Source organism: Scyliorhinus torazame, chromosome 12, assembly GCF_047496885.1.
Source record: "Scyliorhinus torazame isolate Kashiwa2021f chromosome 12, sScyTor2.1, whole genome shotgun sequence".
Classification (NCBI taxonomy): domain Eukaryota; kingdom Metazoa; phylum Chordata; class Chondrichthyes; order Carcharhiniformes; family Scyliorhinidae; genus Scyliorhinus; species Scyliorhinus torazame.
The window spans coordinates 77,361,321-77,374,079 of NC_092718.1; the positions used below are offsets into that span (position 1 = coordinate 77,361,321).

General features: G+C 50.8%; 1 protein-coding gene across 1 annotated transcript in view; it reads right to left on the reverse strand.

The window, feature by feature from the left end:
- The window catches only part of LOC140386499 (von Willebrand factor A domain-containing protein 7-like), a 227,484-nt gene that overhangs the window by 138,398 nt on the left and 76,327 nt on the right, over positions 1-12,759 (reverse strand). The window contains exons 9-11 of the mRNA XM_072468889.1: positions 9,680-9,796; positions 9,323-9,499; positions 7,603-7,738 (exon numbers count right to left, since the gene is read on the reverse strand). Coding sequence (XP_072324990.1) covers positions 7,603-7,738; positions 9,323-9,499; positions 9,680-9,796 — 430 coding nt within the window. The remainder of the gene's footprint in view (positions 1-7,602; positions 7,739-9,322; positions 9,500-9,679; positions 9,797-12,759) is intronic.

Sequence of the window (12,759 nt, forward strand, 5' to 3'; positions counted from 1 at the left end):
CGTCCCCTGTGTAATTATGCAGGAGTCTCTGCATATTCAGCAGGATAAGGATTGTCCACTGTGTAATTATACAGGAGTCTCTGTAAATTCAGCAGGATAAGGATTGCCCACTGTGTAATTATACAGGAGTCTCTGTGTATTCAGTAGGATAAGGATCGTCCTCTGTGTAATTATGCAGGGGACTCTGTATATTCAGCAGGATATCGATTGTCCACTGTGTAATTATAGAGGAGTGTCTGTAAACTCAGCAGGATAAGGATTGCCCACTGTGTATTTGTACAGGAGTCTCTGTGTATTAAGCAGGATAAGGATTGTCCACTGTGTAATTGCACAGGAGTCTGTGTAAATTCAGCAGGATAAGGATTGTCCTCTGTGTAGTTATGCAGGAGTCTCTGTATATTCAGTAGGATAAGGATTGTCCACTGTGTAATTATACATGAGTCTCTGTGTATTCAGCAGGATAAGTATTGTCCACTGTGTAATTATGCAGGAGTCTCTGTTTATTGAGCAGGATAAGGATTGTCCACTGTGTTTAATATACAGGAGTCTGTGTATTGAACAGGATAAGGATTGTCCACTGTGTAATTATGCAGGAGTCACTGTTTATTGAGCAGGGTAAGGATCGTCCACTGTGAAAATCTACAGTTGTCTCTGTGTATTCAGCAGGATAAGCATTGTCCACTGTGTAATTTTACAGGAGTCTATGTAAATTCAGCAGGATAAGCATTGTCCACTATGTAATTGTACAGGAGTCTCTGTGTATTCAGCAGGATAAGGGTTGTCCACTGTGTAATTATGCAGGAGTATGTGTATTCAGCAGGATAAGTATTGTCCACTGTGTAATTGTACAGGAGTCTCTGTGTATTCAGTAGGATAAGGATCGTCCACTGAGTATTTGTACAGGAGTCTCTGTGTATTCAGTAGGATAAGAATCGTCCTCTGTGTAATTAAGCAGGAGTCTCTGCATATACAGCAGGATAAGGACTGTCCACTGTGTTATTATACAGGAGTCTCTGTAAATTCAGCAGGATAAGGATTGCCCACTGTGTAATTATACAGGAGTCTCTGTATATTCAGTAGGATAAGGATCGTCCTCTGTGTAATTATGCAGGGGTCTCTGTATATTCAGCAGCATAACGATTGTCCACTGTGTAATTATACAGGAATCTCTGTGTATTCAGCAGGATAAGGATTGTCCACTGGGTAATTGCACAGGAGTCTCTGTGTATTAAGCAGGATAAGGATTGTCCACTGTGTAATTGTACAGGAGTCTGTGTAAATTCAGCAGGATAAGGATCGTCCTCTGTGTAATTATGTAGGAGAGTCTGCGTATTCAGTAGGATAAGGATTGTCCACTCTGTAATTATACAGGAGTCTCTGTATTCAGCAGGATAAGGATTGTCCACTGTGTAATTATACAGGAGTCTCTGTGTATTCAGGAGGATAAGGATTGTCCACTGTGTAATTGCACAGGAGTCTGTAAATTCAGCAGGATAAGAATTTTCCACTGTGTAATTATACATGAGTCTCTGTGTATTCAGCAGGATCAGTATTGTCCACTGTGTAATTATGCAGGAGTCTCTGTTTATTGAGCAGGATAAGGATTGTCCACTGTGTTTAATATACAGGAGTCTGTGTATTGAACAGGATAAGGATTGTCCACTGTGTAATTGTGCAGGAGTCACTGTTTATTGAGCAGGGTAAGGATCGTCCACTGTGAAAATCTACAGGTGTCTCTGTGTATTCAGCAGGATAAGCATTGTCCACTGTGTAATTTTACAGGAGTCTCTGTAAATTCAGCAGGATAAGCATTGTCCGCTATGTAATTGTACAGGAGTCTCTGTGTATTCAGCAGGATAAATGTTGTCCACTGTGTAATTGCAGGAGTCTCTGTTTATTCTGCAGGATAAGGATTGCCCACTGTGTAATTATACAGGAGTCTCTGTGTTTTCAGCAGGATAAGGTTTGCCCACTGTGTAATTATACAGGAGTATGTGTATTCAGCAGGATAAGGATTGTCCACTGTGTAATTGTACAGGAGTCTCTGTGTATTCAGTAGGATAAGGATCGTCCACTGTGTAATTGTACAGGAGTCTCTGTGTATTCAGTAGGATAAGCATTGTCCTCTGTGTAATTATGCAGGAGTCTCTGCATATTTAGCAGTATAAGGATTGTCCACTGTGTAATTATACAGGAGTCTCTGTAAATTCAGCAGGATAAGGATTGCCCACTGTGTAATTATACAGGAGTCTCTGTGTATTCAGTAGGATAAGGATCGTCCTCTGTGTAATTATGCAGGGGTCTCTGTATATTCAGCAGGATAACGATTGTCCACTGTGTAATTATACAGGAGTCTCTGTGTATTCAGCAGGATAAGGATTGTCCACTGGGTAATTGCACAGGAGTCTCTGTGTATTAAGCAGGATAAGGATTGTCCACTGTGTAATTGCACAGGAGTCTGTGTAAATTCAGCAGGATAAGGATCGTCCTCTGTGTAATTATGCTGGAGTCTCTGTATATTCAGCAGGATAAGGATTGTGCACTGTGTAATTATACAGGAGTCTCTGGGTATTCAGCAGGAAGGATCAAGGAAAACCCAAAAGCTTTCTATAGGTATGTCAGGAATAAGCGAATGACTAGGGAAAGAGTAGGACCAGTCAAGGACAGGGATGGGAAATTGTGTGTGGAGTCTGAAGAGATAGACGAGATACTAAATGAATATTTTTCGTCAGTATTCACTCAGGAAAAAGATAATGTTGTGGAGGAGAATGCTGAGCCCCAGACTAATAGAATAGATGGCATTGAAGTACGTAGGGAAGAGGTGTTGGCAATTCTGGACAGGCTGAAAATAGATAAGTCCCCGGGACCTGATGGGATTTATCCTAGGATTCTCTGGGAGGCCAGGGAAGAGATTGCTGGACCTTTTGCTTTGATTTTTATGTCATCATTGGCTACAGGAATAGTGCCAGAGGACTGGAGGACAGAAAATGTGGTCCATTTGTTCAAAAAGGGGAGCAGAGACAACCCCGGTAACTATAGACCGGTGAGCCTCACGTCTGTAGTGGGTAAAGTCTTGGAGGGGATTATAAGAGACAAGATTTATAATCATCTAGATAGGAATAATATGATCAGGGATAGTCAGCATGGCTTTGTGAAGGGTAGGTCATGCCTCACAAACCTGATTGAGTTCTTTGAGAAGGTGACTGAACAGGTAGATGAGGGTAGAGCAGTTGATGTGGTGTATATGGATTTCAGCAAAGCGTTTGATAAGGTTCCCCACGGTAGGCTATTGCAGAAAATACGGAGGCTGGGGATTGAGGGTGATTTAGAGATGTGGATCAGAAATTGGCTAGCTGAAAGAAGACAGAGGGTGGTGGTTGATGGGAAATGTTCAGAATGGAGTACAGTCACAAGTGGAGTACCACAAGGATCTGTTCTGGGGCCGTTGCTGTTTGTCATTTTTATCAATGACCTAGAGGAAGGTGCAGAAGGGTGGGTGAGTAAATTTGCAGACGATACTAAAGTCGGTGGTGTGGAAGGATGTAGCAGGTTACAGAGGGATATAGATAAGCTGCAGAGCTGGGCTGAGAGGTGGCAAATGGAGTTTAATGTAGAGAAGTGTGAGGTGATTCACTTTGGAAGGAATAACAGGAATGCGGAATATTTGGCTAATGGTAAAGTTCTTGAAAGTGTGGATGAGCAGAGGGATCTAGGTGTCCATGTACATAGATCCCTGAAAGTTGCCACCCAGGTTGATAGGGTTGTGAAGAAGGCCTCTGGAGTGTTGGCCTTTATTGGGAGAGGGATTGAGTTCCGGAGTCGGGAGGTCATGTTGCAGCTGTACAGAACTCTGGTATGGCCGCATTTGGAGTATTGCGTACAGTTCTGGTCATCGCATTATAGGAAGGACGTGGAGGCTTTGGAGCGGGTGCAGAGGAGATTTACCAGGATGTTACCTGGTATGGAGGGAAAATCTTATGAGGAAAGGCTGATGGACTTGAGGTTGTTTTCGTTGGAGAGAAGAGGAGACTTAATAGAGGCATACAAAATGATCAGGGGGTTGGATAGGGTGGACAGTGAGAGCCTTCTCCCGCGGATGGAGATGGCTGGCACGAGGGGACATAACTTTAAACTGAGGGGTAATAGATATAGGACAGAGGTCAGAGGTAGGTTCTTTACGCAAAGAGTAGTGAGGCCGTGGAATGCCCTACCTGCTACAGTAGTGAACTTGCCAACATTGAGGGCATTTAAAAGTTTATTGGATAAACATATGGATGATAATGGCATAGTGTAGGTAAGATGGCTTTTGTTTCGGTGCAACATCGTGGGCCGAAGGGCCTGTACTGCGCTGTATTATTCTATGTTCTATGTTCTATAAGTATTGTCCACTGTGTAATTGTACAGGAGTCTCTGTGTATTCAGTAGGATAAGGATCGTCCTCTGTGTAATTAAGCAGGAGTCTCTGCGTATTCAGCAGGATAAGGATTGTCCACTGTGTAATTATACAGGAGTCTCTGTAAATTCAGCAGGATAAGGATTGCCCACTGTGTAATTATGCAGGGGTCTCTGTATATTCAGCAGGATAACGATTGTCCACTGTGTAATTATACAGGAGTCTCTGTGTATTCAGCAGGATAAGTATTGTCCACTGGGAAATTGCACAGGAGTCTCTGTGTATTAAGCAGGATAAGGATTGTCCACTGTGTAATTGCACTAGAGTCTGTGTATTCAACAGGATAAGGATTGTCCACTGTGTAATTGTACAGGAGTCTCTGTGTATTCAGTAGGATAAGGATTGTCCACTATGTAATTGTACAGGAGTCTCTGTGTATTCATCAGGATAAGGATTGTCCACTGTGTAGTTATACAGGAGTCTGTGTATTCAGCAGGGTAAGGATCGTCCACTGTGAAAATCTACAGGTGTCTCTGTGTATTCAGCAGGATGAGGATTGTCCACTGTGTAATTGTACAGGAGTCTCTGTGTATTCAGTAGAGTAAGAAGTCTTACAACACCAGGTTAAAGTCCAACAGGTTTGTTTCAATGTCACTAGCTTTCGGAGCGCTGCTCCTTCCTCACCTGAGGAAGGAGCAGCGCTCCGAAAGCTAGTGACATCGAAACAAACCTGTTGGACTTTAACCTGGTGTTGTAAAACTTCGTACTGTGCTCACCCCAGTCCATCGCCGGCATCTCCACATCATGCATTCAGTAGGATAAGGATCATCCACTGTGTAATTGTACAGGAGTCTCTGTGTATTCAGTAGGATAAGGATCGTCCACTGTGTAATTGTACAGGAGTCTCTGTGTATTCAGTAGGATAAGGATCGTGCTGTGTGTAATTATGCAGGAGTCTCTGTGTATTTAGTAGGATAAGGATTGTCCACTATGTAATTGTACAGGAGTCTCTGTGTATTCAGTAGGATAAGGATCGTCCTGTGTGTAATTATGCAGGAGTCTCTGTGTATTCAGCAGGATAAGGATTGTCCACTGTGTAATTGTACAGGAGTCTCTGTGTATTCAGTAGGATAAGGTTCGTCCACTGTGTAATTGTACAGGAGTCTCTGTATATTCAGTAGGATAAGGATTGTCCACTGTGTAATTGTACAGGAGTCTCTGTGTATTCAGCAGGATAAGGATTGTCCACTGTGTAATTAAACAGGAGTCTCTGTATATTCAGTAGGATAAGGATTGTCCACTGTGTAATTGTACAGGAGTCTCTGTGTATTCAGTAGGATAAGGATTGTCCACTGTGTAATTATGCAGGAGTCTCTGTGTGTTGAGTAGGATAAGGATTATCCACTGTGTAATTGTACAGGAGTCTCTGTATATTCAGTAGGATAAGGATTGTCCACTGTGTAATTATACAGGAGTCTGTGTATTCAGCAGGACAAGGATTGTCCACTGTGCAATTGTACAGGAGTCTCTGTGTATTCAGCAGGGTAAGGATTGTCCACTGTGTAATTATGCAGGAGTCTCTGTGTATTCAGTAGGATAAGGATCGTCCTCTGTGTAATTATGCAGGAGTCTCTGCATATTCAGCAGGATATGGATTGTCCACTGTGTAATTGTACAGGAGTCTCTGTGTATTCAGTAGGATAAGGATTGTCGACTGTGTAATTATACAGGAGTCTCTGTTTATTGAGCAGGGTAAGGACCGTCCACTGTGAAAATCTACAGGTGTCTCTGTGTATCCAGCAGGATAAGAGTTGTCCACTGTGTAATTATACAGGAGTCTCTGTGTATTCAATAGGATAAGGATCATCCACTGTGTATTTATGCAGGAGTCTCTGTGTATTCAGTAGGATAAGGATCGTCCTCTGTGTAATTATGCAGGAGTCTCTGTGTATTCAGCAGGATAAGGATTGTCCACTGTGTAATTATGCAGGAGTCTCTGTGTATTCAGCAGGGTAAGGATTGTCCACTGTGTAATTATGCAGGAGTCTCTGTATATTCAGCAGCGTATGGATTGTCCACTGTGTAATTGTACAGGAGGCTGTGTATTCAGCAGGATAAGGATCGTCTTCTGTGTAATTATGCAGGAGTCTCTGTATATTCAGCGGCGTATGGATTGTCCACTGTGTATGTTTACCAGAGTCTCTGTGTCTTCAGCAGGGTAAGGAGCGTGCACTGTTTAATTATTGTACAGGAGGCTCTGGGTTCAATTCAACCATCACATTACGCCCAGCGCAGAGGCAGGCAAATGTGTGAATCCCTCGAAAGCCCCAAATTGGGCTCCGTGCGGGTGTTGGGCTGTTCAAGAGTCACCCATCTGACTCCGCCCGCAGCAATCTGGATTACGCCCTCGCTAGGCCTGATCAGGATTGTTGTATTTCAATAAGCCATGATTCCCATTTTAATACCCGGGTACTGCAATATTCTGGCACCCGGGAGTTAACGGCTGTGTTAACAACCTCGACTGGGCACCATTTAGCACAGATTTACACAAATGTGGACCAAGCATAATGGTACCTCGGGGGTCTCTCGAGCGATTAGAGACATACAGGCCATTGGGGACAGGGCAGGGTGGTACCCTGGCACTCTCCCAGCACACTGGCACCTTGGCACAGCCATCTTGGCATTGAGTGTTGTAGTGGCTGGAGAATGTTACAGAGATAGGGAGGGTTGTAGTGGCTGGAGGTGGTTACTGAGATAGGGAATGCTGTAGGGGCTGGAGAAGGTTACAGAGCTGGGGAAGGCTGTAGGGACTGGAGGAGGTTACAGAGATAGGGAGGGTTATAGGGACTGGAGGTGGTTGCAGAGAAAGGGAGGGTTGTAGCGGCTGGAGGAGGTTGCGGAGATAGGGAGTGGTTGTAGGAGCTGGAGGAGTTAAAGAGATAGGGAGAGTTGTAGGGGCTGGAGGAGGTTACAGAGAAAGGGAGGGGTGTAGAAGCTGGAGGAGGTTACAGAGATAGGAAGGGTTGTAGGGGCTGGTGTCAGTTACAGAGATGGGATTGTGATTTTAAAATGGGGGCTGTAAGTCAGTGAGCGAGAGGGAGGTTGATGGGTGAATTAGTTGGGAAACTGGGTCAGGCAGCAGATTCTCGGATGTGGGTCACCTCGGTGGCAAGTGGGCGACAGAACCTTCCAACCGAAAACACGCTTACCTGTCGGATTAGAGAGCTTGAACCTATTTGGAAACCCTGATATGTAGATGGTGATGTTCTGTAGGGTGGGGTCCACGTGGATGGTGAAGCGGTTGGAGGAATAATCTAGATTGCTTTCTCTTTGTAGGATGGTGACCTGTAAAAGCACGCGGTCAGTCTTGGAACGTCAACCTCTGACCTCAGATGATCCAAAACTCTCACTATCTCTCCCTCCTTCTTACCCAATTGTCTCTCGCATCCCACAAGTTGCCCTCCGCATCCTCACTCCCACCAGCTGCATGAAATGCGCCGCCTGGCCATTCATCACCACTTGCCAGCTATTCGACTGGGTGCTGCTTCGCTGCCAAGTATAATTTGAGGACCCCATGCTGGGCCTTGTACCCACCAAACCGCTCTGCCTCCCCAACCCAATGCCTTCCCCCTGCACCCCACCACGAGAGAGGGAGGAACACGGGAGAGAGTGAGGAGTGAAGGAGGGAGTGGATGACGGAGAGAATGAGTGAGGAAGGGAGGCCGAGGGAGAGTGGCATGTGTGAATGGGCGGTGAGTAGAGTGAGGGTTCTACAGGAGAGTGAAAAGGAAGAGAGGGTGAGAGTCTGTGGGAGTAAGGGAGACAGGGGAAGTGGGAGATTGGGAACGAGGGAGAGATGGGAGGTGAGAGGGGCAAGAGAGAGTGCATGACGGAGGGAGTGAGGAGCAATGGAGGGGGTGGAGAGAGGGAATGAGTGTGAGGGGGGCGAGTGAGAAAGGGAATGATGAGGAGAAATGGAATATGGGAGGAGAGAGGGAATGAGGGAGAAGAGGACGAGGGAGAGAGGGAATGTGGGAGAGAGGGAATGAAGGAGAGATGGAATGAGGGATAAATGGGAAAGGGGAGAGAGGGGAAAAGATGCATGGGGAAGAGAGAGGCATGCAGGAATGGAGGAAGAGAGGCAGTGGAAGGATGGAGAGAGGGAATGAGGTAGAGGGGCGACAGAAGGTGTGAGGTGGTAAAGGGGGGTCAGAGAGACGGGGTGTGGGGGGGAATGACATGAGTGGAAGAGATTTGCTGGGGAGAAGCGGAGAGTGAGAGATTGGGTTGTGGGAGAGGGCGGGATGGAGAATGGGAATACCGAACTGACTCCAGCCACTTCCCTGCACCCCTCCCTGACCCCCTGGACTTGCTCCCCCACCCCTCAACCCTGGCACTCCCCCCACACCACTGGCCCTCCCCTGCCCCCCCCACCCTCTCCCCCGCCCCCCCCCCACCCTCTCCCCCGCAGCCCCACCCTCTCCGCCGCAGGCCCCGCCCTCTCCCCCGCAAGCCCCGCCCTCTCCCCCTCAAGCCCCGCCCTCTCCCCCGCAGCCCCACCCTCTCCCCCGCAGCCCCGCCTTCTCCCCCGCAGCCCCGCCTTCTCCCCTGCAGCCCTGCCCTCCCCCCTGCAGACCCCCCCTCTCCCCTGCAGACCCCCCCTCTCCCCTGCAGACCCCCCCTCTCCCCTGCAGACCCCCCCTCTCCCCTGCAGAACCCTCTCTCCCTCGCAGCCCTGCCCTCCCCCCTGCAGACCCCCCCTCTCCCCTGCAGGCCCCGCCATCTCCCCTGCAGGCCCCGCCCCCTCCCAACAGGCCCCGCCCCCTCCCCCGCAGCCCCCTCCCTCCCCCGCAGCCCCCCCCCTCCCCTGCAGCCCTGCCTGGCCTCTCAGCAGCACTCTCCTGCCTACGAGAGGAACGCTAACATTACCAAAGCTGTTGTGGCAGAGTCTTCAATGATGAAGGTGAGGGAGGAGATGAGAGCTCTCTGGATGACAACTGCCAGGCCTCCAGATACACGGGCCAGCACTCTGTAGAGCTGGTTTCCGAATCTGGCGTTCACGTCCCTCTTCCGGCGGGATATTGCGTTCGTCAGGAGGAAGGATACCTGAAGGCAATGAAGAACAAGCACAGTCAGATCCTCGACAGTCGCAGGGTCCATGGGGAGGGGGGTCACAGGGTGGCGACACAGCAGCGCGACAGGGACCCCCCCCCCCCCCCCCCCCCGACTTGATCCGCCACTCCCACTCCCCACGTGTAGTTCTCTGGGAGCTTTGGCACTACTCACCTTGCATTTGGTCTGCTCAATGAGAGCCTGGATGCTGTCCTTCAGTTCATGGTCTTTTGCTGGGGCGTCAGTGAAGACGTAGATGTGGGAGAGCGGAGGAGTGTTCGTGAGAGCGAGCTGCAAGGAATCAGAAAACAACCAGAGCGTCAACGCAAATCAAAACCCTCCCACATACATTCCTACTGAATCGTGAGCTCACACTCACAACCACTCACACACACACACCCATACCCTCACACACACTCACAGTCACAACCACTCACACACTCATACCCTCACACACACTCACAGTCACAACCACTCACACACACACACACCCATACCCTCACACACACTCACAGTCACAACCACTCACACACTCATACCCTCACACACACTCACAGTCACAACCACTCACACACACACACACCCATACCCTCACACACACTCACAGTCACAACCACTCACACACTCATACCCTCACACACTCACAGTCACAACCACTCACACACACACACACTCATACCCTCACACACACTCACAGTCACAACCACTCACACACACAACCACTCACACACACACACTCATACCCTCACACACACCCAGAGTCACAACCACTCACACACAGTCACACACACACACTCATACCCTCACACACACCCACAGTCACAACCACTCACACACAGTCACACACACACACTCATACCCTCACACGCAGTCCCACACACACTCAACCACTCTCAGTCACATGCACACACTCAGTCACAACCACTCACACAGTCACACCACAATCACACATATTCATACACATACACACCTTCACTCACTCACATAGAAACACTTTCACTCACACACACATATAAACACACACCCACACAATCACACTCATACACAGTCACACACACTCAAACACAAAGGGCCCGATTCTCCACTCCCACGCCGTTTGGGAGAATCGCCTGGGTCGCCAGAATTTCCCGCGACGCCGGTCCGACGCCCTCTCGCGATTCTCCTAAATGGCGGGAACAGCACGGTCGAGTTTCGAGAGCCGCAGGCCGGAGAATCGCCCGAGACACCCAAAACGGTGATTCTCCGGAACCCCTGCTATTCTCAGGCCAGGATGGGCCGAAGTCCCGACGGCGTGACCACAGTTCACGCCGTCGCCGTTCACACCTGCTTTTTAAAGTCGTCAGCCAGTCGTGCTGGCTGATGCTGAGCAGGGAGGAGGTGAGCGGACTGTTCCGCAGCTCCTGGAGACCGGGTCGGCTTACCCGAGAAGGCTGCGGCCAAGGGGGGGGGGGAGGGTGCAGGTGGGAGGGGGGGTGGGAGAGCGTGCAGGTGGGAGGGGGGGTGTGGGAGAGGGTGCAGGTGGGAGGGGTGGGTGGGAGAGCGTGCAGGTGGGAGGGGGGTGTGTGTGGGAGAGGGTGCAGGTGGGAGGGGGGGGTGGGAGAGCGTGCATGTGGGAGGGGGGGTGGGAGAGGGTGCAGGTGGGAGGGGGGGTGGGAGAGCGTGCATGTGGGGGGGGGGTGGGTGAGGGTGCATGTGGGAAGGGGGGGTGGGAGAGCGTGCAGGTGGGGGTGGGGGGTGGGAGAGCGTGCAGGTGGGGGTGGGGGGTGGGAGAGGGTGCAGGTGGGGGGGGAGAGCTTGCAGGTGGGAGGATGGGCTGTGGGGGAGTGTGCAGGTGGGAGGGGGGGTGGGAGAGCGTGCATGTGGGAGGGGGGGGTGGGAGAGCGTGCAGGTGGGAGGGGGGGGTGTGTGGGAGAGGGTGCAGGTGGGGGAGGGGGGGTGGGAGAGGGTGCATGTGGGAGGGGGGGTGGGAGAGCGTGCAGGTGGGAGTGGGGGTGGGAGAGCGTGCAGGTGGGGGTGGGGGGTGGGAGAGCGTGCAGGTGGGGGGTGGGGGGTGGGAGAGGGCGCAGGTGGGGGGGGAGAGCATGCAGATGGGAGGGGTAGGTGGGAGAGTGTGCAGGTGGGAGGGGGTGTGTGGGAGAGTGTGCAGGTGGGAGGGGGGGTGGGAGAGCGTGCATGTGGGTGGGGGGGGTGGGAGAGCGTGCATGTGGGAGGGGGGGTGGGAGAGCGTGCAGGTGGGAGGGGGGTGTATGTGGGAGAGGGTGCAGGTGGGGGAGGGGGGTTGGGAGAGGGTGCATGTGGGGGGGGGGGGCGGTATTGACACACGTGTCAATCGTTGCAGGGTCTCTCTTCCTCCCCCAACGCCCCCTCCCTCCCCGGGCCAAACTCCACCCCAGCGACCTGACTTTCCTCCGAGCCACCGACCATGCCCAGGGCCCTCTGCTCTGTCAGCGGTCTCCCTCCAGTTTTTGCCCGCTCCCAGGTGGCCTACCCCTGGGGTGGGGAAACAGAAAACTGCAGTGTTAGACAGTCTGACTCATGCAGCCCAGGGGCTGGGTATCTGCTGGCCTCAGGGGACCGGGCCATGCCGGCCGGTATGGGTGCCGACATGTGGTGCTGGATAGGAGTTCGGCTGCGCTCTGGGTGAGGGGCGGGGGGGGGGGGGGGGGGGGGGGGGGGCCGTTTACGGGTGGATGGGACAGGGGTTGGAGCCTGGGGCACAGTGCTGTCTACTCACCCTGTCGAGCAGTTTTTTCCGGCACTGCTCGCCGTTTCGCCACCTGCATCCAAGCATAGCAGACGATAGCGGCTGGCAGCCTCCTTCCCGGGCCAGGGTACAGGACCACCCTCCTCTCCTCCACCATGTCCAGGAGGGCCTCCAGCTTGGCGTCGGCAAATCTTGGGGCCTCACTGTCATCTAGTTGATGTTTTAAAAATTCGATCACGGGACATGGGCGTTGCAGGCTGTGCCAGCACTTATTGCCCATCCCTAAGTGCCCTTGAGAGGGCAGGTAAGAGTCAACCACAAAGGATTTAGTGAACCAGATGGGTTTTTATGTCAATCGACCATGGTCATCATTAGACATTTAATTTCAGATTTTTATTGAATTCTTATTTCACCATCTGCCAGGGTGGGATTCGAACCCGGGTCCCCAGAGTAGTACTCTGGGTCTCTGGATTACTATTCCAGTGACAATACCACTACGTCACCACCTCCCCAATTGGGATGGTGTGTGGGGGGAGTGATGTGTGTATAT